The 23560-nt window shown below is 46.6% G+C and overlaps 2 protein-coding genes and 1 long non-coding RNA gene across 3 annotated transcripts; 2 read left to right on the plus strand and 1 right to left on the minus strand.

The window, feature by feature from the left end:
- Positions 1 to 1920: 1920 nt before the first annotated feature.
- Positions 1921 to 5978, minus strand: rps15a (ribosomal protein S15a). Its single transcript, XM_076984011.1, has 4 exons — positions 5821 to 5978; positions 5400 to 5479; positions 5202 to 5287; positions 1921 to 2058 (listed from the first exon to the last, which is right to left on the minus strand). Exons 1-4 carry the CDS (start codon positions 5951 to 5953, stop codon positions 1965 to 1967), a joined length of 393 nt encoding a protein of 130 aa, XP_076840126.1. The 5' UTR covers positions 5954 to 5978; the 3' UTR covers positions 1921 to 1964.
- Positions 5953 to 7594, plus strand: LOC143484944 (uncharacterized). The gene is made up of 3 exons (XR_013122745.1): positions 5953 to 6470; positions 6628 to 7002; positions 7168 to 7594. It is a non-coding gene; the product is annotated as an uncharacterized LOC143484944 (long non-coding RNA).
- A 1479-nt stretch (positions 7595 to 9073) lies between these two features.
- On the plus strand, positions 9074 to 15124 carry c2h17orf75 (chromosome 2 C17orf75 homolog). Its single transcript, XM_076984032.1, has 10 exons — positions 9074 to 9222; positions 9507 to 9581; positions 10010 to 10135; positions 10623 to 10751; positions 10855 to 10912; positions 11031 to 11150; positions 11482 to 11546; positions 11815 to 11954; positions 12496 to 12599; positions 13626 to 15124. The coding sequence occupies exons 1-10, from the start codon at positions 9074 to 9076 to the stop codon at positions 13845 to 13847; spliced, it is 1188 nt and encodes a 395-aa protein (XP_076840147.1). The 3' UTR covers positions 13848 to 15124.
- The last annotated feature ends 8436 nt before the right edge of the window (positions 15125 to 23560 follow it).

Genomic DNA, 23560 nt, shown 5'->3' on the forward strand with positions numbered 1-23560 from the left:
GCTTTGCTGTGGAGGACACCGGCATGAAGGACCCAGCCGGCACACAGGAACTGCAGGCAACTCTTTAAGAAAAGGCAGCTGCAATCAATACGAGGCGACCAAAAGTGGCGAAACAGCGCCCCCTTGTGGTCACACATTCATATAGTAAATATAATACAGCAAGCTCGTTATACTACCGACTATAAACGCTTAAAATCGTTACACTTCTACAAAGTAAACAAATCCTTGTCGCTGCACATCACCAAATCACCATATAGAAGGGTGTCGAACCACAATCACATCCCCTTGAGTTTGGTAGCATAACTAATGAACTGAAAGGTTATATCAGGAGAAACTTCTGTCGTTCTGGGTGGAGAACGGCTCCGTTAGCCCGTTTCTGGCGTATTAAGTACGTGTTAAAACCTTACATCACAGTCGGGGCCTTTAGAGTGCGGCAGGCGGTCGCGAGTAGCTGCTAAAACGAGCATGACGTATTTCTCCCGAGGTGAACCTGGAGCGGGGCGCGAGCCCGGCCTCTTCGCGAGACCACAGCGCGCGCGCGCAGCGTCTCGAGACACGCGGCGAGTGTGAAATACCGCACGCGCTCTTCATAGGCGGGAGAGCCAAGCCGGGGCGGCGCGCTTCCTGCCGCGAGAGCTGAAATGATGAAAACGGGAGGATCTCGATCCACAAACCCCCCTCACCGCAAGGTCTGAATAGACCTGAATAGACCCACCTCAGATCACACCTCGCCATTTTAACTCCCGCTATGTCATGTCAAACCCAAGCAGGGGGAACAAAGATGTAGAATTTTGTTGTAATGAGCTGAATTTAAAGAATGTTTGATCTCCTCCCTTGTGAAAACCACGGTCTTCACAAGTCCGCAGCTGACGGGACATTAAGGAATTCGCGGCTCGGAGTGAAAGCCAACAGTAAACAAGCGGTTTCACCTGCAGTGTCCCCACCATGCACGTTACTGTGCTGGAAACCGTGTGAACTAATCTCCCCCTTTACTCCAGATTACACACACGGACTTCAAAAAGAGAGAAAAAACGTGCAGTGGGTCAAGTCGGTTTAACAGGACACTTCACTGCAGTAGACTACACATTCAAGATGGATACTTCATTAGAATGTAAACGCTCCAAATGCGAACAGACATTAAACACATCACTCGCACCCAGTTCCTTGTACGGTCCAGTTTGGACATAGGTTTCCATTGTTCTTCAATCTGGAGCTGTTAAAAACACTACTGGTGTAAACCTGCACCTTTCCTAACCAACAAGCTCAAGGATTCCATAAAGGCACTGAAGTATCTAAATATCTGTGTAGGTTCAGGTGTCGTGCTCAACGCAATATAGGTCTGAAGACTCCTGGGAGGAACCATAGTGTACTGTATGTACTGGAGGTAGTGAGAATGCGCCCTAGTACATAAGGTTATCAAGGAAACGGTACTTTTCAGAGGTCAACGGCTGTGCAAGCAAAGTGTCTAATGTCTGTCCGAGACATCCTGGTTTTTTTTTTTAAACCTCTTGTACCACATCCCCACCCCCTCCTTTTTTTATATAGACAGGGTCTCAAAAGCCAAGAAACAGTCAAAATGAAACTAGCGATCATGCTTTTCCCGGCAAATCCTGATGAAATTCCCCCAAAACATCTGGCAGAATGTTAGCACAAACAATCTTTCCACATCTTCAAAAAGTACATTCATTTCAGCCAATTTCTTACTTTTGAGACACCCCCGTATAACCAATATGAAGATATATATTCATTGTCCTCGACGGGACAGTCCGCCCCAACACTAACGATGTAGGGAAACGCTCAGCAGAAGCCACGCGCTTGGCGTGCCTTGCAGACGTCCCGCTGACCCCTGCAGGACCTACGGGTCAGCCGCGGCAGGCACACACCCGTACCATTCGAAGAAAACCACAGTAGTGCTTCAGGTCCACTGGAAATGGTATTTTATTTGTTGGTGCCTTTACACGCGTCTAGAAAAAGAACCCTAGGATTTTCCCTCCTGTGTGTTTTCGCCGAGCCTCCTCGTGGTCCATGATGCCAGCCGAGGTCGTCAATACGATGAACCTGCAGGGAACAGAGAACACGACCGCCGGTGAAAATCTCAGTCATAAACATCGAACGTGTATCTTGTATTATTTTATAGAGCTGCAGGAAATAAATAAACAATCAAAGCGATGCTTTTTGCTCATTGGACGTCAACTGAACGGGTCTACCGAATAAGGGCAAAACGAGCGAAGCAAACAAATACTCGCACTCCCTTGCATTTGCTGGGAGAAACGTGGGAGCCATGATAAGCGATTTGAACGGCCGGTGAAGGAAAGTGCTCCTGAACGCCGCTGATTGTAGCCTCCGTAGAAAATGATGAAATAAACCCTGCAAATCACAGCCAACCCAATCAATAATCCGACCGGCACGCAGGGGAATGACAATGCAGCGAAATGTACAGAAGGCAATTACGCAGCCAATCTCCCAGATATTTATCATTTATCTTGTAAATTGGCTGTTTGCAAGGGTCAGCACAAATAAATAAAAGTTAATCATAGCCGACCCGCCTCGCGCGAGCCCAGTCACGCTGTGCTGAAACGCATCTGATCAGCACGCATCGGGGTGTCGATTAAGACCCGGAACGCATCCACACCCGCTCCCTCCTGACCGCGGCTGACGGGACAAGCGTGAACGCGGTCAACTCTTAAAACAATACTGGACAAAGGCATCTGAGGCACTTTTATAGCTTAAAAGTTTACAGTGCTATAAACCTAGAGTCAAATAAGGGACACCCAAGTAGTTAGATACGCAAGTTGGATCCAGAACCTTTAACAGATCAATAAAAGTATAATTCTACAAATCACTTCCACAAGAGCTACAAGCACCTACTGCTCAACCTACTGCCGAAAAAAATAAATAAATAAATAAACTAAGGAAGCATCAAGTGATTAAGTCAAAAAACAAACTGCAAAGTTTCTGCTTACACTCATCCGCACATTCAACAGGGCGACACGGAGACACAGAGGGTGGGAAAGGATGCCTGACTCACAGAGGCTGCTCAGGACACCCACTACCTGTTTCAACGCAGCATGAAGGACACGCATTCAGGTCATAACACATTCAAGTCAACATAACGAACGCTCTCTTTAGCCGACCCGATACCAGACGACGCAAGAATTATACATCTTCACAGGACGTGGCAGTGCTCATCCCATTTGTCCAGCATCACTCTCAAAGCTGAAATTTAGGTGTGTCCCAATTGGATACAATTTACCCGTACTAACTTATTTTTGAGTATATAGTATGCGATAATATACTTAAGTGTCAAGCATGAGAACGGGTCGATGCGAGTATGGTTTGAATGGACAGCGTTTCTCCCCGCAATCACCAGTCAGGTGATTCAGACGTAAATGATCAAGATCTAAATGGAATTAAATGTGAAAGTAACTTAAATACCGATCAAAGTCAAGGAGGTCAACAGAGAACTGGGAGCATCTGAACTTGCAGAAGAGCACTCTGAGGTGGCAGTGATCTCTTCCACTGTGGGTTTAGCAGACATGGCGTTGCATGTCAAACACGAGAGCACTTAAAGATGCAACTGAAGCCTCTCACACATCTACGCCTGACATGGCAGCTGAAGTTTCCCCGTCATTTGACACGAGTTCAGTACAAGCCAGGCACTGGAGTAGGAACCTACACGGGGCATTCCAACCCCCCTCTGAGCTAAATCCATGGGGGAAAATGGAGGGAAAAAAGTGACACGAATTTCAATTGTAATGACATGGTAGAGCCAAGACATTAGCCTACATACAAACCAAATATGCATACGATACTGAAGAAATATTAGTCCTTCTGAACCAAAGGCTCGCACTGCTGGTTCACAACTAATCACCGAACACTGTCTGGGAGTTCGGTAACGATGTGCCTATTAGCCTTTATAGCCTCCCCTCGCAAACGATCTGAATGACTAATGTGTCTAGTATCAGCGCGATTAGCGTGCAGCGGCTAACTATGCCACGCGTGCAGTTTAATTACATCCACCGTGGGGCCGTCTAAATGAGCCATAACAGTAGAGCGCTGGTGTTTCTAACAGGTGGGCAGAGGCGGTGGGGAAGCGCGTTGGCCATGTCCGCCGAGCGTGAAACCTTCTCGCTCCTGGTTTGGTCAGTGAGCTGCAGTCACTGAAGAGCTTCCAAGAGGCTGAGGTCCATCAAGCTATATGCTGTAACAAGCTTGCTTACTTGACCATATGGCCCTATGAGGGAAAAGGGCAAAGGTCGGGGATGTGCATGGTGCCACCACAACACCTCCAGTGTCCAGGAGCTGATTGGGGGACATCAGAAACCTTTCCCTCCCTCAGGAGCTAAAACATTTTGAAAATGTGTCTATCGAGCCTGCAGGCTACAACCACACCCCACCCGGTGTGTGCTCATCCCTGCAAAGTGCTCACAAAGTACAAGTACTGCTTTATATTGGACACGTTAATTAGCCCAGCCGTGATGTGTAACCATGGCAACAGGAGGGGGGGGGAGGTTTCTACTGCCTGTATGAGACAAATTAGCATGAAGATGTCACACGTGTGCACTACAACACGCAAGCGAGCACGGGCCACCACTTGTCAAGTGTTGAGCAAATGAGACGCATCTCGCACCGCTTCACAGGCAACCCGAACAGACAGTTTGGCACGTGCAATCGGTTGTCCGTGCAAGCGAACAGCAAAGCACCATGTCGCAGCCCTTTGGTGGGGAGATGGACAGACAGCTCAGCTAGACGTGTGTTTTGGGGCAGGGTATAAGGGAGTGGGTCGCCTGTATTTCAAGATGCCTTCTAATGAGCGCGCTCAGGTGCTTGAAGACATCACCCAGCCTACGCACCGTCAGTCTCGGTGTGTGTGTGTAGCTGTGAGAGGGACGGGGATCTGTTTGCAGAAACACCTCTAATTAGCATGAACTCAGGGCAGCCATGGTCTGGTGGTAGGAAACTGGTCTTGTGACCGGAGGGTCGTGGGTTCGATTCCCAGACATGAGGCCATGAGCAAGGCACCTAACCCCAACTGCTCCCCAGGCGCCGGGCTAGGGCTGCCCACCGCTCTGAGCACGTGTGATCCACAGCCCCCTAGTAATCACTAGTGTGTGTGTGTGTGTGTGTTCTGACTGCACAGATGGGTAAAAAGCGGAGGACAAATTTCGATTGCGGTGAAAAAAGAAACTAATCCAACTGACCCGAACTGTCTGGACGGGAGCAGGTTATTCTGCCACTTCTCCAGGTCTTTCAGCTGCACATCAAACCTGGGGCTGATGACACCACACTAAAAACAAGGAAAAAAGTTAAATACAAGTCATGGCTCAGAAGTGGGACGATGAAAACCCCCCAAACCGTCCAGACCGTCTCTCTCCGTCTGCAGGAACAGCAGGTCATACCTTATTCAGTCTGCCTGTGAGGTTCACGACAATTTTTCCCGCTCTGTGATCATCAATAATCTCAAATTCTCCAATGTAACCTGTCAATACACAAGACGATATGTTACGACATCCGTGGCCCCAGGGTTGTACAAACAATTAACTGCATAATTAAGTCTTCAGCTCGAACACATCTGAATCGAGTGATCCTATTATTGGAAAGAAACAAATCTGTGCATGTACATTTTCTCCAGCGTGATCGTCCCAAACTACAGAATCTACACTAGATCTCACATGGTAATCAGGAGAGCCGTCACTACAGCCTATAGCACCACTATCTAAACCTCTTCTAATGCCCAGAGCCCTTACATTTTAAAGTGTTTGGGTGTATGTAGGCCAGCAGACAGTCAGTGTAACTGCACAGGAGAAGCGGACCACTCACCGTGCTTCATCATGACGGTGAGGAAGCGGACTATGACTTTGGAGCACGGCCGGATGAGCACCTGGCGCTTCCCCCGTTTCTCGGCGTTGTTGATGCTTTTCAGCGCATCCGCGAGCACGTTCATGCGCACCATCTTGCCTGCAGAAGACACGAGCGCGTGAGTGAATATGGAGCGCGCGAGCACCTCGTCAAGACACTCGGGGTGGAAAGTTACGGCACCTAGTCTACGAATCTGGGTTTTAACGTCTTGAACACAAGACGACACACAGCGTGCATCTTAATTACAGTTCTACGGAGTGTGAGAGACAAAATTAACATCCAGTGACCGTGTCGCTACGGTGCGGCGTCAGGAGCGAGTAATGCGGGACCAGGGACAGCTGAGAGAACACCTCGGATTAACCAGGAAAATAACAGCTTCTCAACGAGAGCAACATATCAAATATTCAAAACATAGGTGCCGATGGCGTTCATGAAACACACTGTTGAGTTATATGCGGGGAACGAGTAAGGATGACTTTGATATTAAAGGGATGTTGTGATGAATGTAATGAGCCTGCCTTACCAGTTCTGCAATATGGCGGAAAGAGGAAGGAAGGAGGCGCGCGACGCGTTTAGGGGGAAATGAAGTCTCGCGCGACCAGTGCACGCAGGTCGGTGTATAAGTGCACACTGCCACCTACTGGTGTGGCGTGCATTTAACAGGCGTGGATATTTCAAAGCGTTTGGATGACGGATAATCGTTATTTTCCATGATAGATGTTATTCAGTATTATCTGATCTTTCTGTCTTTCCATCTTTCTATCAAAGGAGCGATCATGGATCAGTCCAACAGTCCAGAACAGCTCAGAGGGGTCATCCTGGGCCCCAGTAGACCACGTTTTTTTCTGTTCCACCTCTCCATATACTTGAGTAAGGTAATCCGTTCAATGCAGAGCTGGGCCCGTATTTATCAAACTTCTTAGAGTGGAATTTTGGACTTAAGTGCTGAAAAATTCTTAGATTTGCTCCTACTCACAGAGTTAAGTGTAAGTGCCAGTTATCAAAACTCTCAAGTATAAGAATCACTCTTACTCTCCCGAAAAGTTAAGACTGCTCCAGATGACTCATAAGTCGTTAAGAGTTGCCACTAGGGGGCTGAGATGGCACTGAGAAGACAGAGACGCGTGCGAACCTTCATTTTAGGTACACATTTCAATTTTATAGATATACAAATATGCACTATGCACAATAATTAGGCATTAAGATAAGCATGGGTTAAATTTTTTTTTCTTTTTTTCATGCAAGAGTGTAATATTCATGCTGCGATTTTCATACTTTAATTTTAAGCTTTGACTTCTGCCTTGTCAGTTATTGTATGTCATTTGGGAGTGAGTCCTCTGCCAGACTTCCTTCAGACGCTCACTTTTCCTCCGGCCATTCATGACTGGTGGTGTTTGGAAGCGCTGTCAGAGAGGGAGGGGCAGATGGAGAATCTGCGCTCAAGCCAGCAGGGTCGGGAGCACGAGGTTTAATACTGACAGATGCAATTATTTTATTAGCATCACAGTGTTTGTGTGCAAATCTAAATAAATTTTAAAAACATTGTCTTTGAGATATACTTTAGAATTTCATTAATGCAGGATCCATTCCACATATCACCACAGTGTCTTCCCCCATGATACGCTGCACCACCTCACAAACTGCGCTAAGAGGCTTGCCCGGTGGTCCTCCGCCTGAATGTGATTCAGTTAGAATGTATGCAGTATCCAAAATAAATCAGAGAAAACATATGAATAACAAAAGAAAGAAGGAAACAAATTTTTATAAAGATTATTTATTAACTACGTAAATACGCTGTGTTATTTTACAAAAATCATGACTGCAACATTATTAAGTTAAATGTGAAGGTATTTCAACATTTTCTGAATTTTATCTTGACATTTCTCAGGAAATATTCTTGAACATGAAATCCGATCCAGTGATTGGTTCTTGCAGGGAGTTTTGAAACGACGTCATCCAGGATCAGCTTTGCGGTACAGCCAGGTGTCGTAAATCAGCTCTGAGACTGACACTTACGAATTGCTCCTACACTTCGCTTAAAGTGAGACTGAGAGGCTTGATAACTAACTTTTAGTCTCAGCTTTTAACTAAGAATTATTTTAGACATAAGTCAATTCTTAGCAGCATTCTTAGGAGTAATTCTAAGAAGTTTGATAAATACGGGCCCTGGTCTTTAATTGACCAAGGTGTACTGAGAGCTGGAACAAAGCAAATATATTAACTTGCTCTCTACTGAAAATCTTTGTGAACGCTAAATGATGCACGAAAACGATTTAGATTTAGATACCAGTAAACATCTAACCTTTATATTAAAGTATTCCTTCATCTTATTGTTCGTTGTCCATAGCTTGTTTGTATAGTGTATTGCATCATTTTTGTACTGCCTGTTTACTGACTCAGTCATGTTCTCTTTGACACCCTCCCTAAAGTGCTTTGCTTGGATTTAATAGATAGCAGGAAAATACAAGAGGTACGTTTAATTAATATTTTTCATTAAACAGAACGCAGCAGTAAAAGGGCGAGAGGGAAAGACAGAGAGCGTGAATAAAAACAGGCCTCCATTTAATACAAGTTCAGGGTCTTCAGCCTTCAAGACTGAACCCCTCTAGTTTCCAGTTTTATGAGCATAACTGACTAGATTGAGATTTTTCTGCAGGTCACAAACGGCTCTTGCTGAGACTCCAAAGCACAGTCTTTATTCACATGATATAATCCACATATCATACGCACATCTTCCAGACAAATAACCAAAATCGATGACTTAACCCTAGACAGCGAGTGGCGTTTAGTGATGGGAATTTCGGCTCTTTTTAGGGAGTCGGACCTTTTGGCTCAGCTCCTCATAAAGAGTCGGCTCTTTCGGCTCCCAAATGGCTCCTTATTTGAGGGGGGTGGCGAACGTACTTTGTTGACCGGGGGGGGGGGGGGGGGGGGGTCTTAGAGGGGAACCGGCTCTCGTCGTTCACTTAAAAGAGCCGGCTCTTTGAACCGGTTCGTTCGCGACCGACACATCACTAGTGGCGTTAACGCGCATGCGCCATCCTCCTCCCGGACTTCACCCGATGAATGACAGCTGCGTTGTTTTATTCACCGATGCACCGTTAAACCTCTCACCGCCATCACCTAGTTTAACACCTATCTCGGTTCCCAACGGGCGAACGGAGCGTATCGGAGCACGTAGACGAGGCAGCGGTGGGACAGGGCGATATTAGACATGTTCACCTCCCAGACCTCCTCCTTCCAGGACTCCATCGACGTGGAGGAGAAGGACGCGGACCTGGACAGCGAAGACCTGGGCGCCTACAGCCAGAAAACACAGCCCATAAACTCGTATTATTCCATATATTACTATCAGAACACACGGTGAGACTGGGGATGTGAGCCTCGCTAGCTGCCCCATGCTAAACACTTACCTTAGCCATGCTAGCCATGCTAGCTGGTTTAGCTACCAGCTGTTACACATGACGCCTTTAAAACGTGTTTTCATGTGTTGTTTCGCCTTTAAAACGTGTGTTGTTGCTGTTCACACACACACACACCACTGTGTTATATTACCGATGGCAACGAGTGTTACCATTAAAACACACACCGCACAACGTTTGCAGGCCTGTATTTGGTGTATTGTAAGTGTTGTGTTACCTGTGCAGGTGTGAGTCGTGTGAAGAGAGTGTGTCCTGCAGCCCCAGACGGACACACTCCACCACCAGTCAGGATGACCTCAGGTAACACAGTTCTCTGTCTGTTTTAGAAGTTTTTAACTCTGATGTGAATAGGCAACACTATTCCGGTTCCTATGAGTCCCCTAACCCCATCTTGGGTTGATGTTCTGCGTTATAACCCACTGAGCTCTTTGGAACTTCATTATGAACGTCTTGTTGACCTTTCTGCACATACCTCAAGTGAGCCTAGGAGTGGGTCTCCTAACTCCAGTTACTTACTGAGAATATGGAGAAATATGTATCTGATTTTTTTTGTGGTCCAAAAACGCAGGAGTTCAGTGGCGCTATTTCTGCTGAAATGACATTTGCGCCTGATCTTTGTACTCACTGGTGCATCATTAACTGCGTAACCATCTGTCTGTTTTTACCGGCTTATTTTTGTTTACCGTTTCTCATGTCGATATTGATAACCAAATCTCTATTCCTTGTAGTCTCACCCTATTGGACAGCAGCCTGCCCTCTGAGGCGGAGCCTGAATTGCGATGCTACATCTCCCGCAGACTGAGCAAAGGTGCCCTGCTGGGGGGCATGGGCAACATTGCCACGGTGGAGCTCAGGTAATCCACCCCCGGTGTTTGAGCAGTCCTGGAGCATCACAGTTCTGAAACAGCTAGTGTTTTTTTCTCATCACAGCAAACCAAGGGCTTCTCGATTATCTGATCATTTGCATCAGAGGCGTCCCCGTCAGATGGGCTGCGGTGGTCACATGTGCTTCAGAACATGGCTGGCACACGCAGCTGCATGGCTTCTGATTGTAGTTAAGTGGACGGCATGCGTGTGTAGCAGGTGGGAGGGAACGTGGGCGAGGAAGACGCGGGTTTCTTAAATCAAAGTGCTGAAAATGCAAATGGCTTCCACACGGTCAGATCAGGGCAAGTTTACAACAACGTGCTTTAGGTAGACGCGTGTTTGGAGGAATACAGATGCATCGGTCATAATGAATTCCACTTTGATGCCCAATGCCACCAGGTCGGTCCTAATGAGGGTCTTCCTCGTTGAGGTTGGATGTCGTTGAAACCTGTCCGGGGTCTGTGTGTTTTCCAGCATTCCCGAGCAAGCAGTGGGCTGCTACTGTTGCCTGCTGGAGCAGGAGCGATCTCCGGAGCAACCGGACGCAGACGGCAACGGTTGGGTGGTGTGTTTCCTCGGCGGCTCGGAAAAGGGCCTGAACTTATATCCTTTTGGACCCCGAGGACCTCGCGGTGCCTTCCAGACTTGCTTGACGAGGCTCTTCATTGCTTTTTGTTCATGGCGAACTTCTTTAACGAGCTTCAACGTTCAGAATCGAACTCGACAAGTATGTCCAAGGACTCCGCTGCAGCTTGGTGCAAGAAGTAAGACGCGTTGTGAAATAATGATCGGGACAACGGTCCAATCCGTTTTGATCTATTCATTTCTTACTGCATGCTGTGGAGACTTGAGTGCTGTTTGTGGGCCTGGCCCCTGTGTTAGATGCAGAACCTGGAGGCGGAGGTCCGGCCGTACCTGAGCCTTTGGTACCAGGAGTCGGTCATGCACATCCACAGAGTGGTGCAGCTGGTCCAGAAAGACGTGGCCTACCTCCTCCACGCTGTAAGTGGGGGCTCCTTCAAATCATTCTGTTAGTCTGTGTGCTCTACGCTTAGATCTGAGATCTATGCTTTAGAAAACTGACTATTGGAAGATGTTATTGTTGCAATGCGTTATTGGTCCACGAGAGGGCACCAGAGTATAACCCCAAAGCCACCTCCAGATTAAAGTATTTTATTTCATGGTAGTTATCTGATGAATTACTAGAGATTAACTGAATAACTTTTCCATCACACCTGAGTCTTGTGTAAACGGAATGGAAACTGTTCTTTACCCGGGTTTTGAATTGAGGCAACCCACACACACGCTCAAATTATTTGCAATTCCACCGCAGGCTTTGAGTCAGACCCACGTTGAAGTCGTCGGGACAGATGAGAGAACGAAGACGGACGTGGCGAGGTAACGAGAGGCAGCTCGCGTTTCGGACGCGAGCGCTCCGTTGTCCGATACCGTAGTTCTCACGGCGCGAGCGCTCCGTCGTCCGATACTGTAGTTCTCACGGCGCGAGCGCTCCGTCGTCCGATACCGTAGTTCTCACGGCGAGAGCGCTCCGTCGTCCGATACCGTAGTTGTCACGGCGCGAGCGCTCCGTCGTCCGATACGGTCACCCTTTGATTCGCTGCTGGATGGCGTCATGAGGCGGCTTACGGTGCGTTTGCTTCTCCAGGTTCGTGAAGGCGGCGAGCCTGCAGGGTCTGGTGCAGGAAGATCCCGCCAGCGCCCTGCTGTGCAGGACCTCCTCCGAGAGCTCACACACCCACCTGCTGATCGACTGCTCCTCCGGCTCCCCGGACTTCACCAACGCAGGTTCGCACCAAACGCAGCAGCAGAGATTCTGGACTAAAATGGCCTGAGGGAGAAACCCAAGGGTGCGCGTGTCGGTCGGACAGGACAGGTAGGTTCTGGAGAGGACGTCCTGACCCGGCAGGCAGTCCCGGACCTCCAGGGTGGAGCAGCGTGGAGTAGGGCCTTCTGCCTCCCTGTAGTTTGTGGGTAAAGTGGTCCCGCAGGCCTCTGGCTCTCCGGCTCTCTGCTGGGCCCAGATCAATACGGTTCATGTTTTCTCTTCCTCTCTCATGTCTGTGGTGAGCGTTGATTCAGTTTTGCCAGTGGCGTTCTTGATTTTCATTTTTTTTCTGGAAGCTTGACTCATTCCGTTAACGACAGTATTGATTGAAATTTTAAAAAGTTATAAACCACCCTTATTATAAGACTACCACTAACTGTAAGCTTTACTCGCGTTTTACATGGTTACATCCAATGACTTCATCCTGCTTTGCAGACGGACGTGTTCTGAGTAATATCGTGTGTGAGTCAACGCTGATGCGTGCGTTTGCCTCCTCTCTAGCCACTAACCGTTTCTGTGACGACTGGATCCAGGCGTTCCTCAACGCAGCGGAGCGCTGTAACCCGTTCCTGCTGCGGCAGATCCTGGAGAACTTCAAGCTCAAGGTCCGTGTCCATGTCCATGTCTGGGAGGCATCGTGTAGCGAAGGCCACTTCCTGCAGAGAAGTGACTGAGCTACACATGTTAACGCTCGGTACGGCAGTACGGTGGACCCCTGTCCTGCGGAAAACTGATCTTCAAAGATCTGTCACACTTCAGCAACGGAAACCATGAAAACAAAGAAATTACATGCATAAAGCACATTAGAACGAACCCTTTAAAATGGTTCTTGGTAATCAAATCAAAGTTTATTTGTATAGCGCTTTTCACAACACATGTTGTCACAAAGCAGCTTTACAGGATTTACAAGGTTAACAATACTATGGGTCCAGAACCCTAATGAGCAAGCCAAAGGCGACAGTGGCGAGGAAAAACTCCCTATGATGGTGGGGAATAGGAAGAAACCTCGGGAGAACCAAGACTCAAAAGGGAACCCATCCTCCATTGGGCGGCCCGTTAACACACAAATTACACAAAATACAGACAAATACACAAGTCACACACAAGTCAGAAGTAAAAGGTAAAAATGAAAGTTCTGGGTCTTGATATTGTCACTGTAAATGTCTGTTGATGAACGCCAGGTTTTCATTCCATGTCGGAGCGATGATACTGGTATTGTAGGCTCCAACTGCAGTGTTACTCCCCAGGTGAACCTCGGAGAAGAAAGATATGTGATGTGGTAAATATATAACAGATTAATCAAAGGCCAAAGTAAACAGATAAGTCTTTAGTTGAGTTTTAAACATTGAGACTGTGTTTGAGTCCCGAATAAAGGCAGGAAGATTATTCCACGATTGTGGAGCTTTAAAAGAAAAGGCTCTTCCCCCTGCTGTGATCTTTTTCATCCTAGGAACAGTTAATAACCCTGCGTAATCCTGGTCATCGCTAAACTTCAACTTCCAAGGAAATCAGCACTGCGTTTGTTTGCTTGTTTGTGCGTTTTTATTAACCCGTCGACGTTCCAAACCTGCGCGGCTGTGAAGGTGAGGTCAGGCTGTGTGGCGTTTACCTCTGACCTCGTCTCCCCGCAGGCCATCCAGGACATGAACAACCTGAAGCGTTTCATCCGCCAGGCGGAGACCAGCCACTACGCTCTCTTCCGCTGCTGCCTCTTCCTGCAGGGCTGCGGTAACGGCGAGGTTCTGCTCCGTAACGCCCGGGCCGAACACGCCGGCCTGGCCGAGCCCTGCGCCATCATCCGCGTGCTGCAGGAGTTCCTGGCCGAGCAGGCGCCGCCCGGCACACCGCAGTGACGCCTCCTCACCAGCAGGGGGAGCGCTGTGTTCGGGTCCATGAAGGCATGGAGCACAGAACATTTCATCCATGTACATTCTGCTTGGCCCTCCGTCTTGGGGGGGGGGGCTTGTCATCTTGGTTTCCAGATCCACATCGCTAAGAATAAAATAAATAAAAACGGTAAATTGGTATAATTGCGGACGTGGATCACACGGCTGACTAGACTTGTTCCCCATAACTGTGTGTGATGCAATTGAGCCTAATGTGGTTGTTGAAGTTATTTTTTTTTTCTCTTCTCAGATAAATGGATATCGTAGGACTGTGAAATTTGTGAAGTGGGTTCTTTCAAAGAACTGACATTACTACGCAAGCGCTGTAGTGTGGTCCTCCTTTGTCCTGACAGCTTCGTGCTCAAACCTTTATAGCATTATATAGAAGTCAGTACATTAACTCAGCAATACTGATGGGACACGGTCCACCATTATCAAACCTTAGCTTTGTACCAAATTGAAGAAGCTTTTGTTTGTAGACTAGATGTCTCTTGCGTTAAAAGGTTTTGATCTTTAGAAAGTTGTGACACCTGTATTGTACATGAATTATTATTGTACTCTTGTGTTTTTTCCCATTGGTGTTTTGCCATAATTGAAATTCCCTTGTCTGTCTTTGAGGACCAACGGTAAGGGCCGTGTCCCAGAATGCTCGGGAAACAACCGAGCGTGAAGTTTCACCACCTGCGTCACTACACGTGGGACGGTAGACATTACCACTCTAGACACTACGGGGTCCAGGATGGTGTAACTTCAAATGTCAACCCAATTCCATAATGACTGATCGGGTCGGTGGTTCTCCGGCACCGGTTACGTAATCCCCAGACAAACAAGGATCCGATATTGAAGGAACTGCAGAGAGCCGATACGTTTTAAGCACGAGCATCAGACCTCGTGAAGAGATGCTGGCATGAGTGTGTGTGCTTTTGCTTCAGCTGTTCAACACACACGGGCCAGTCGAGAGGTTCCTCATGAGGTTTCAGCAGCTGCCGGAGTGTGTTAATGTGTGTTAGTGTGTTAATGGGCGTGTGTTTTAATCGTTTATATGGGACACTCCATATAAAATTGGCCCGGTGTTCGACGCCGTCCCCAACAGCGATTCTTCCTCTGTGGAGGAACTTTTAGCTCCCACGTAGTTTCACACGCCCGCGCTGAACTGATGTGATTTCTCTGTTAAGAGTGTCGTGTACATTTCATCCTCTGTCTGAGGCTTAATGCATTGATTAAAGTCGTCAACAGTGAACGTCTCCAGTGTGTCGTAATGCGGCCTGTTCTTCCTAGAGTAGCCTAGTGCCTATGAATATTCATCACTGACTAAACCTGAGAGATTCCAGGGCTGATTCATTGCGTTACAGCCCAGTTCCAGGTGGAATATGTCTTAGCAAACTAGTCCGGGGGGGGGGGGGGGGGGGTGACCTTCTTGGCACGTTGAAAGGTCTTGCTTAGTGTGATGTAAAGTTTGGTTTGGGGTGCAGAAATAAAACTGATTGGCCAGTGGTGCACTAAAAGCAAGCTTGATAAACACTGATTTAGAAACCACGTTCTGAACACACAGCTAGACCTTATGAAATAAAACCACGTTCTGAACACACAGCTAGACCTTATGAAATAAAACCATGTTCTGAACACACAGCTATACCTTATGAAATAAAACCACGTTCTGAACACACAGCTAGTCCTTATGAAATAAAACCACGTTCTGAACACACAGCTAGTCCTTATGAAATAAAACCACGTTCTGAACACACAGCTAGACCTTATGAAATAAAAAGACCTTAAGAGATAAAAACACCAGGGAATAAACACCGAAACAGTAATACTGGTAAATGTACACAACTGCCTTTTCCTTGTGAACAATTAGGTAGGAATCATACACCTAAAGCCCTGGAGCAGCCGTGTAAGAAAATTAAGCTGATTTGCCAGTGCTAAATTGTGAACCAAAGTTAGATTGCTCTCGCATAATACTCGTTTTACTCATATCAGCAAGCCAGTAGGGGGCAGTGTGGCACAACAAATCCATTCAATGCAGAATCACCTGAGGCAGCTTAATGATAGATACTGTTCTATTAGTCCTTTTCAGTCTCTAAGAGAAATTCTGTTACAATTAATCAGAATTACACAAACCTTTTCCTTCAGTTACAAAAGGTAAAGTTTTCTAACAAAATTTGGCAGTTTTCACCTGAAACACAATAACTCCAGTTCTGCTAAGCTCTTTTTGCATAACTGTAAGTACAAGGTTGATCACAAAGCACAATTAACATCAAGTCGTCATGCTAAAAGCGTGCATGTTTAATACACAAACCTCCAGTCACCATGAAAACCCAATGGCATGTTTGCCACGCAGCTCAACCAAGCTTAACTGTTAACATCCACCTCTAATGTTGAAATCAACCATTAATAAAATAGCATTTCATACCTAATGCATGCATAAAGAGGTATTGAGATGGACCTTTTGATATATTTTGTTTGTTCTGTCAAACAGGAGACAATCAAGCAAGGGGAAGAGGTAACTGTCATGCAGGAAACACCAATCATTTGAATAGTATGTAAAAGCCAAACCAATTATTATTATTATTATTATTATTATTATTATTATTATTATTATTATTATGCAGCACTGAAAGGCAGTCGGCTTTTCCCAGGTTGTCACAGCAATGTCATTGCAGACATCCGTCTGCACCAACAGACGTATGAGGTTATGAGAAACGCAGACGCAAAACAGTTGACGTCAAACAGATGTTCCACAGAACTGAAAAGGTTGTTGTGTGTTTTGGGTAACTCAAGTCCAACAGAATGTGTGTGAACATCCAATAGATGAGAGCAAAATACTTGCATTTACCATTAGACCATTAGACACATTTTATAACATTTATTGTCACCTGTTTGTTGGTTTTCACTGGAATATAGTGAGAGACACTATATTATAATACTATTGATTACAGTATGCTACTTTACCTTTCTAATAATGTTTATTCTCATGTTATTATACTATTATTATGCATATATAAATATTTTCGTTCCAGGGACAGTGCTGGAGTCTACAGTTGATCCACAGGAGTTTGTCTTTGTTAAGGGGGCAGACTTTAAGAGAAGGTGGTGGTGAATATAAGTCACAGGCCACGGTGCCTGACACACAACGGGTGGTGTGTTCGTCTGCGCAGTCACGCCACTCTAGGACCATATTACACATCACAGCGTATGTCAGGACCAACGGACTGGAGATACTGGTGCATCCATCTGGAATCTATGAAAGGCTCAACAACAATACGCGTTTCTCAGTTTTCTCAGCACGTCGGTGACAAAAATCTATATGGCTAAATGAGGAAACCTTCTCCAAACTGTGGAGATAGCTTTTGGTGACACCGCTGTGGAATCAAGCCAGAGATGGCTTCACCACAGCAGGGCATATTTCCCCAAGGGTTTGATCAGTGTTGGTATAGTATACGATGGGGATGAAATCTTTGGCCTGCCTCACTGCAGACGCAGGACCCAGAAGCCCAGCCAAAGCCCCCCTTTGTCTCAAACTAATGATATAAAACGAGGAATGAGTCACATGCTTCTAATTCGTGTGCTCATAAATATAAGTTCGTCCGTTGGATGTTTCATTGTATTTTTCCTACACGTCTGTTTTTGTCATCAGCACTTATCCTTTTTAGCCTTGTGCAATTCCTTTGCATTACCAGTTTTGACAAGTGTTTGTCCAATTCATTCACTTGATATTTGTGTGTTTTGAAGACAAAGAGTGTTTATCCAAACATTTAACATGCTTTGGAGTGAAGTGTTTGCTTTTGCCAGACAGAAACACATTTGGAAAAACAGAGTTTTAAAAAACTTTTTTTTAAAGAACTCTTTTGAAGTGTTTATTTATCTTAGTTTTTTAAAACCGACAATAAAACACTATTGCTTCATTATAAGACTGAAAAGGTGAAAAGAAACAACTGGACCTCAGCTTTAATGGTGTTTCATTGTGTTTGAGTTTGGTCAGCAATCAAGTAGAATAGTTGACCATGTTATAGATCTGTAGTTTGAAGCACGTCTCCGACTACGTGAGGAGATACTGAACATGTTTTGTTGTTCTAGCACTTTAGTTTCACCAAGGCAGAGGCCTTCTAATTCCCATTTTAACTTTTCACCTGTCTGTCTGACTTTAAGGGGGTGGCACCAATGGGCACAGCCTTCTAATGATTGGTTCTCGTTAATGTGATGTACTCTTCAGGGCTGGGGAGAGCAGGAGGAGGAGCTAAAACCCCGACTTGCCCCTCCCTACCAGATCCACAGCACAGTTTCATGAGGACATTTGATCATGCAAAATCTGTCTTCCAGCAAAATGACGACCCACAAAATGTGGTACTCTGTGGCTGAAGAGCACAGGTGGGTGTTGTGCTCAATCAGGTGCTGGGGTTGACGTCCTTTTTAGCAAAATTCAGCAAAGCAGCTGCTCCCTGAATGACAGAGAGTCCTCTATCATTATGACTCCCCCTCACATCTATCCTAGATGAACTAAAATCAGCGATGATGATGATGATGATGATGCATGCCCAGTGGCAGGAGCTTATAGACACTTCACATGCAAGCACCCTGTCTGATCCATAGCACAACTCTAAGAGGACTGCATTATCCATAATGCACCACTGCTACCATCACTGTTGTGGGCCAAGGAGGAGATGGAAGCTTTGAGGAAGAGGACGGCTTGGTTTGTTGATTGATATAGAACATTCACGTGACTTCACGTGAGTTTGAACCGTGACACCAAACACTTTCTGTTGAGTTTGTACTTCCTTTTTCTCTCCATTACGTTGCATGTACAACCGTTCTCAGTGTCTTTCTCTTCCCCTCTCCACGCTCTCTGGCCCCTTTTCACTACCTGTAATATTTAGACAAGGAGGACATTTTAGAGCTTACATTTACACCTGTCGTTTACGGCAGCAGCTTAATAGACCCTTTTTTTCCCGGGCATTATGTGAGCTCTCAGTAAGTGCACCAGGGAAGGCTGCTGTATGCTCGCTCGTTGAATGCTCCTATTCTGTTTATTTTTCTCTTTTTTTTCCCTGTCCTGGACTCCATTTACGCCGAGGCCACAACAGCGCCCAGCGCTAACACGTTAAAGGTGACATCACCCGAACCTGAAGCGCGCTCCACCCGGCCTGCACGCGCTGCCTGCACGCGCTCGACACCGACAGTCAACGCGGGCGTCGCGACGTGCGCGCTCCACCGTTCGGCGCTGTCAGCGCTGTCAGCGACTCCACCCGCCTACCTCATCCAGGTTTCACCGGGGCTCCGCCTCCAGCCGGTCAGCCCTTCACACGCGTCTCATCTGCACCCCTGTTCCTGTCATGTTTGTTCTAACGTAATATTTTTAGCCGTTGTATTTTTACCCTTGTTATAAATCTCTCCATCCCACCCACCCAGGACGCCCAGCCGCCCGCCAGCAGGTCCGGACGGGGCTTTGGAATTCCAATTACACGCTACTCCTTCCCATATTTGCGTTGATTCGGCCCGGAGTCTAATAGGGAGGCTTATGCTGAAGTCTCAGGGTGTGTGTAGGCGTCCGAGTGGCAGCTCGGTGACACGATGGGGAGGTGTACAACGAGCTGGCAATTACAGCTTTAAAGATTCTTACTTTTACATTTTACATTTTACATTCGTCCCACAAAAGTAAAGGCAAAAAATATGTTCCTAGTCCTCAACCAGTGAGTCCCAGGGTAAGGAAACGCTGCAGCTTTTGAAACCTTCGTGCGTCTTTCCCCCCTACCTGACGGTCCAGTGATGGACAACGCGAAAAGACTTAAACCCAAGTGCCTCTGTGCCAGTCTGGGAAGGTTCCACTATGCCAACTCGTATCAGGACTTAATGATGTTTTGATGGTCTGTCACGATGTGCCCTTGGCAACATCTGCTGCTGGAGACTCTCGCTCCTCTGCCATCAGCTCCTGCACGCTCAGGTCTTCTGTACTCAGCTGTTTTACAGTCGGTTCCTCTGACATCACCTCTACAGTCAGCTCCCCACATTCAGGTCCTCTAAGGCCTCAGGTTAGATCCTCTGTGGTACGCTATATAGATTCTGTGTGGTCAGCCTCTCTTCACTTCAATGCATCAACACTCAGCTTCTCCGCACTCAACTCTTATATAGTCCACTCCTCTGTGGCCAAGTATTTCATGGCCAGTGCCTCTGTGGTTAACCCCTCCATGGTTAGATCCTCTGTGGTTAACCCCTCCATGGTTCGATCCTCTGTGGTTAACCCCTCCATGGTTAGATCCTCTATGGTTAACTCTTCTATGGTTAGATCCTTTATGGTTATGCAGGGCCGGAGTGGGACACTTTTTCAGCCCGGGAGTTTTATGACCAAATCCGGCCCAAAATTATTTTTCCCTCCCAATCGGCCCAAACTAGAGATTAACATGAACCGGCCCATCGGGAATCCTCCCGAATCTCCCGATTAGCCACTCCGGCTTTGTGGTTATGGTTAGATCCTCTATGGTTAACTCTTCTATGGTTAGATCCTTTATGGTTATGGTTAGATCCTCTGTGGTTAACTCTTCTATGGTTAGATCCTTTATGGTTATGGTTAGATTCTCTGTGGTTAACTCTTCTATGGTTAGATCCTTTATGGTTATGGTTAGATTCTCTGTGGTTAACTCTTCTATGGTTAGATCCTTTATGGTTATGGTTAGATTCTCTGTGGTTAACTCTTCTATGGTTAGATCCTTTATGGTTAACTAGTCTATGGTTAGATCCTTTATGGTTAACTAGTCTATGGTTAGATCCTCTATGATTAGATCCTCTATGTGTCACGCGCTCGAAGGAGGAGACACGACGAGTGACGTGCGGTGCACATGAAACTTTAATACCAAAAACACAGACGTGAGCTCCGTGTGGAGGATGAGCACAGGACTGCTGACACTCACACAGACACGAAACTTTAGACTAAGACGAGCACAAGACACTGCGCGAACGCACATTAAATAGGTGAATAACACTGACCCGCGTGATCTCGAGACAAGGCACAGATGCGACTACGAACACGCTCACAAACAACCCACACCCACGGAAGTACATACATGGACACAACGGCACGCAGACAACGTAGCGGCACGCCCACAGGGAAGGGTCCGGAGCTGTCACCGTAACACTATGGTTAACTCCTGTATGGTTAGATCCTTTATGGTTAGATCCTCTGTGGTTAGATGCTCTAGGTTAACTCCTAGATGCTTGATAGTTATCTCCTCTATTTTATAGTTATCTTCTCTATGGTTAGATCTTCTGTGGTTATCTCCTCTATGGTTAGATCCTTTATGGTTAACTAGTCTATAGTTAGATCCTCTATGGTTAGATCTTCTATGGTTAGATCCTCTATGGTTATCTCCTCTATGGTTAGATCTTCTATGGTTAGATCCTCTATGGTTAGATCTTCTATGGTTAGACCTTCTCTACAGCTGTACAGCTGCTAACACTGCTGTGGCCAAAAATACAAATGCAGGACTCTGCTGCATCTCTGCGTGATGTTGGATGATCCTACCACGCCTACCTCAGAAGTGCCCAGAAGGTCTTCCTGCTACGTTAAAGGTCAGGAGATGTAAGCATCAGATCTTGAGTCATTTCTGCTCTACACTAGCTCATAAGTGTAATGATTGTGGTAGGGGGCCATACCGTAGCATTTATATCAGCACTCTTTCACGCATTTGAGAAAATAATCATGTAAGAAATAAAACAAACAAACAAACAAACAAACAAACACTCTCAATCTTCACGGAGCCCCCAGGGTCTCCTGAAGCTGGCAACTGCTGTTTAATCTGCAGGCAGCTCCTCTTTCGCAAAGCGCCTCAATAAAGTCTATCACCCTATTTGTGAGAGTAATACGGCCCGGTGAGATCCCGAATTACGTGTAAATGACACAGCAAATTGGAAAATTAGGAGGGGAGGGCAGGGTAATTTGCTAGCAAACAGGGTAAAACCAATTCATTAGGAGGCCAGGGGGAAGAACGCAGCCATGGCAACTGTTGTTCATGAAGGAGGGGAAAAAAAAAGACAAAAGTCAGGCCACTTTCATTTCTGAAATTCTTGCGAGATCAATTTCCAAAACGGCCCTACCTCCTTCAAGGACATGTGATATCATAATGCTGGTGATAATGAAAAAGGTGTCGTGAAAGAGAAAATTTGATCGTGGTGTAAAATGCTGATGCAACGTGTTGTTAAGTTTATGTTAGTTTTGCCTAATTAGTAGAAAGTTTTATCCCGTGGAATAACAATAGCGTTTTTGTTTAATTCTAGGGTTTTCTGATTCTCTGTACAGCGGTTGCACCTCAGCACACAGATAAGAGGCAGCATGTCTGCCTTATAACCCTGCTTTATCGCTATTGTAGCAGTTGTCTCCGAGCAGTGGTGCTCCGAGACTGGGAGATGCTATCAGCCTGCCGAACCATGGGATGCACCTGCTTGATCTTGGTGTGCTCCACTCCGAACGCTCTGAACTCTCAGACCAACCTCCAATCACTCGAAGGTGAAGTGAAACATTCCTCTGCACCGTTCGATGAGGCTCGAGCACACACACACACACACACGCGGTTCTGATCCGACCACTGCGCCCCCGACACCAGGCTACACACACTACTGAGGTTCCCCTCGGCACCGAAGTGGGAGAAGTCAGTCAAGTCAGCTTGGTGGTGTGCCAGGTTTCATTCAAATGGTTCTGGCCAGGGTGGTCGTATAAGACCAAGCACTCGAGCTCTAGAGCAGGAGTGAGCAGTCCACCACGGGCCGCAGTGGTCCGCAGGTATTTAGCTCCTAAACAAAGTGCACCACCTCACTGGAGTAATGGACTTGACCCCTTAACAAAGAGGTAGGACTAATTAGATGCATTCATGTGGCTTGGGAGCGTAGCCACTCCCACGGACCCAGCAGAGCGCCGGGGTCGGGCGGCATGCAGCATGCTGTAAAACTGATCTCAGATCAGCTGTCACGGGGGAAGTGCAGGAAGGAGATCCTCTCGAAACTGCTGAAGATCTGTTTGACCTTCATGCTTCACTGAGCTCTTGGGCCTGGAAAACACACACACACACACACACACACACACACACACACACACACACACACACACACACACACACACACACACACACACACACACACACACACATTTATAACAACCCTATATTTACTCTGTTAATGTTAATATAATAGATAACATTTGTGTGGTCAATTTTTATTGCTCAATTTAAGGCCTTCTGGCTAGTAATGATACCTTTCCTACAGAGATAATTTTACCTTTTTGGACTGCCATATTTAAAACAACAGCTAGTGGGGCGGTACGTTGTAAATAAAAACCTTTTCTAAATGCCACCTCTGCGCCGATGGGCAAAGTATGGAGCGAATTCATCTGTTCTCCTGTGGTCAAGGCACGCGTGCTAATTTACATGCCAAATGCACATAATTTGCTGCTGTTTGCTGTGCTCACTTAGATAGCACTAATGGATACACAGCAACCATACCTCTGTGTTGTGGCTTCTGTCATACACACGCATACGCACACACACACACGCACCTTCTCTGTCTCTTTGCCAGGTGCATCTCTCTGCTCTGGTAGGAGAGGTGAGGGTGTGCGGATCGCAGACGCTTAGCCAGCGTGACTCTAAGACTCATGACCATCAAACAGGCCCCAAGGGCCTCGTCGGAGAAACGGCTCCTCT

The sequence above is a fragment of the Brachyhypopomus gauderio genome, chromosome 2 (genome assembly GCF_052324685.1).
Source record: "Brachyhypopomus gauderio isolate BG-103 chromosome 2, BGAUD_0.2, whole genome shotgun sequence".
In the NCBI taxonomy this organism is placed as follows: domain Eukaryota; kingdom Metazoa; phylum Chordata; class Actinopteri; order Gymnotiformes; family Hypopomidae; genus Brachyhypopomus; species Brachyhypopomus gauderio.

Bases quoted from the DNA above. Each gene is read 5' to 3' on its own strand.
- rps15a (XM_076984011.1), bottom strand. From the start codon at position 5,953: ATGGTGCGCATGAACGTGCTCGCGGATGCGCTGAAAAGCATCAACAAC. The intron at 5,480-5,820 runs GTGAGTGGTCCG...GTGTATTGACAG, and splicing joins CACCGTCATGATGAAGCACG to GTTACATTGGAGAATTTGAG. The intron at 5,288-5,399 runs GTATGACCTGCT...CCTTGTTTTTAG, and splicing joins TCACAGGCAGACTGAATAAG to TGTGGTGTCATCAGCCCCAG.
- c2h17orf75 (XM_076984032.1), top strand. From the start codon at position 9,074: ATGTTCACCTCCCAGACCTCCTCCTTCCAGGACTCCATCGACGTGGAG. The intron at 9,582-10,009 runs GTAACACAGTTC...TATTCCTTGTAG, and splicing joins ACCAGTCAGGATGACCTCAG to TCTCACCCTATTGGACAGCA. The intron at 11,151-11,481 runs GTAAGTGGGGGC...ATTCCACCGCAG, and splicing joins TGGCCTACCTCCTCCACGCT to GCTTTGAGTCAGACCCACGT.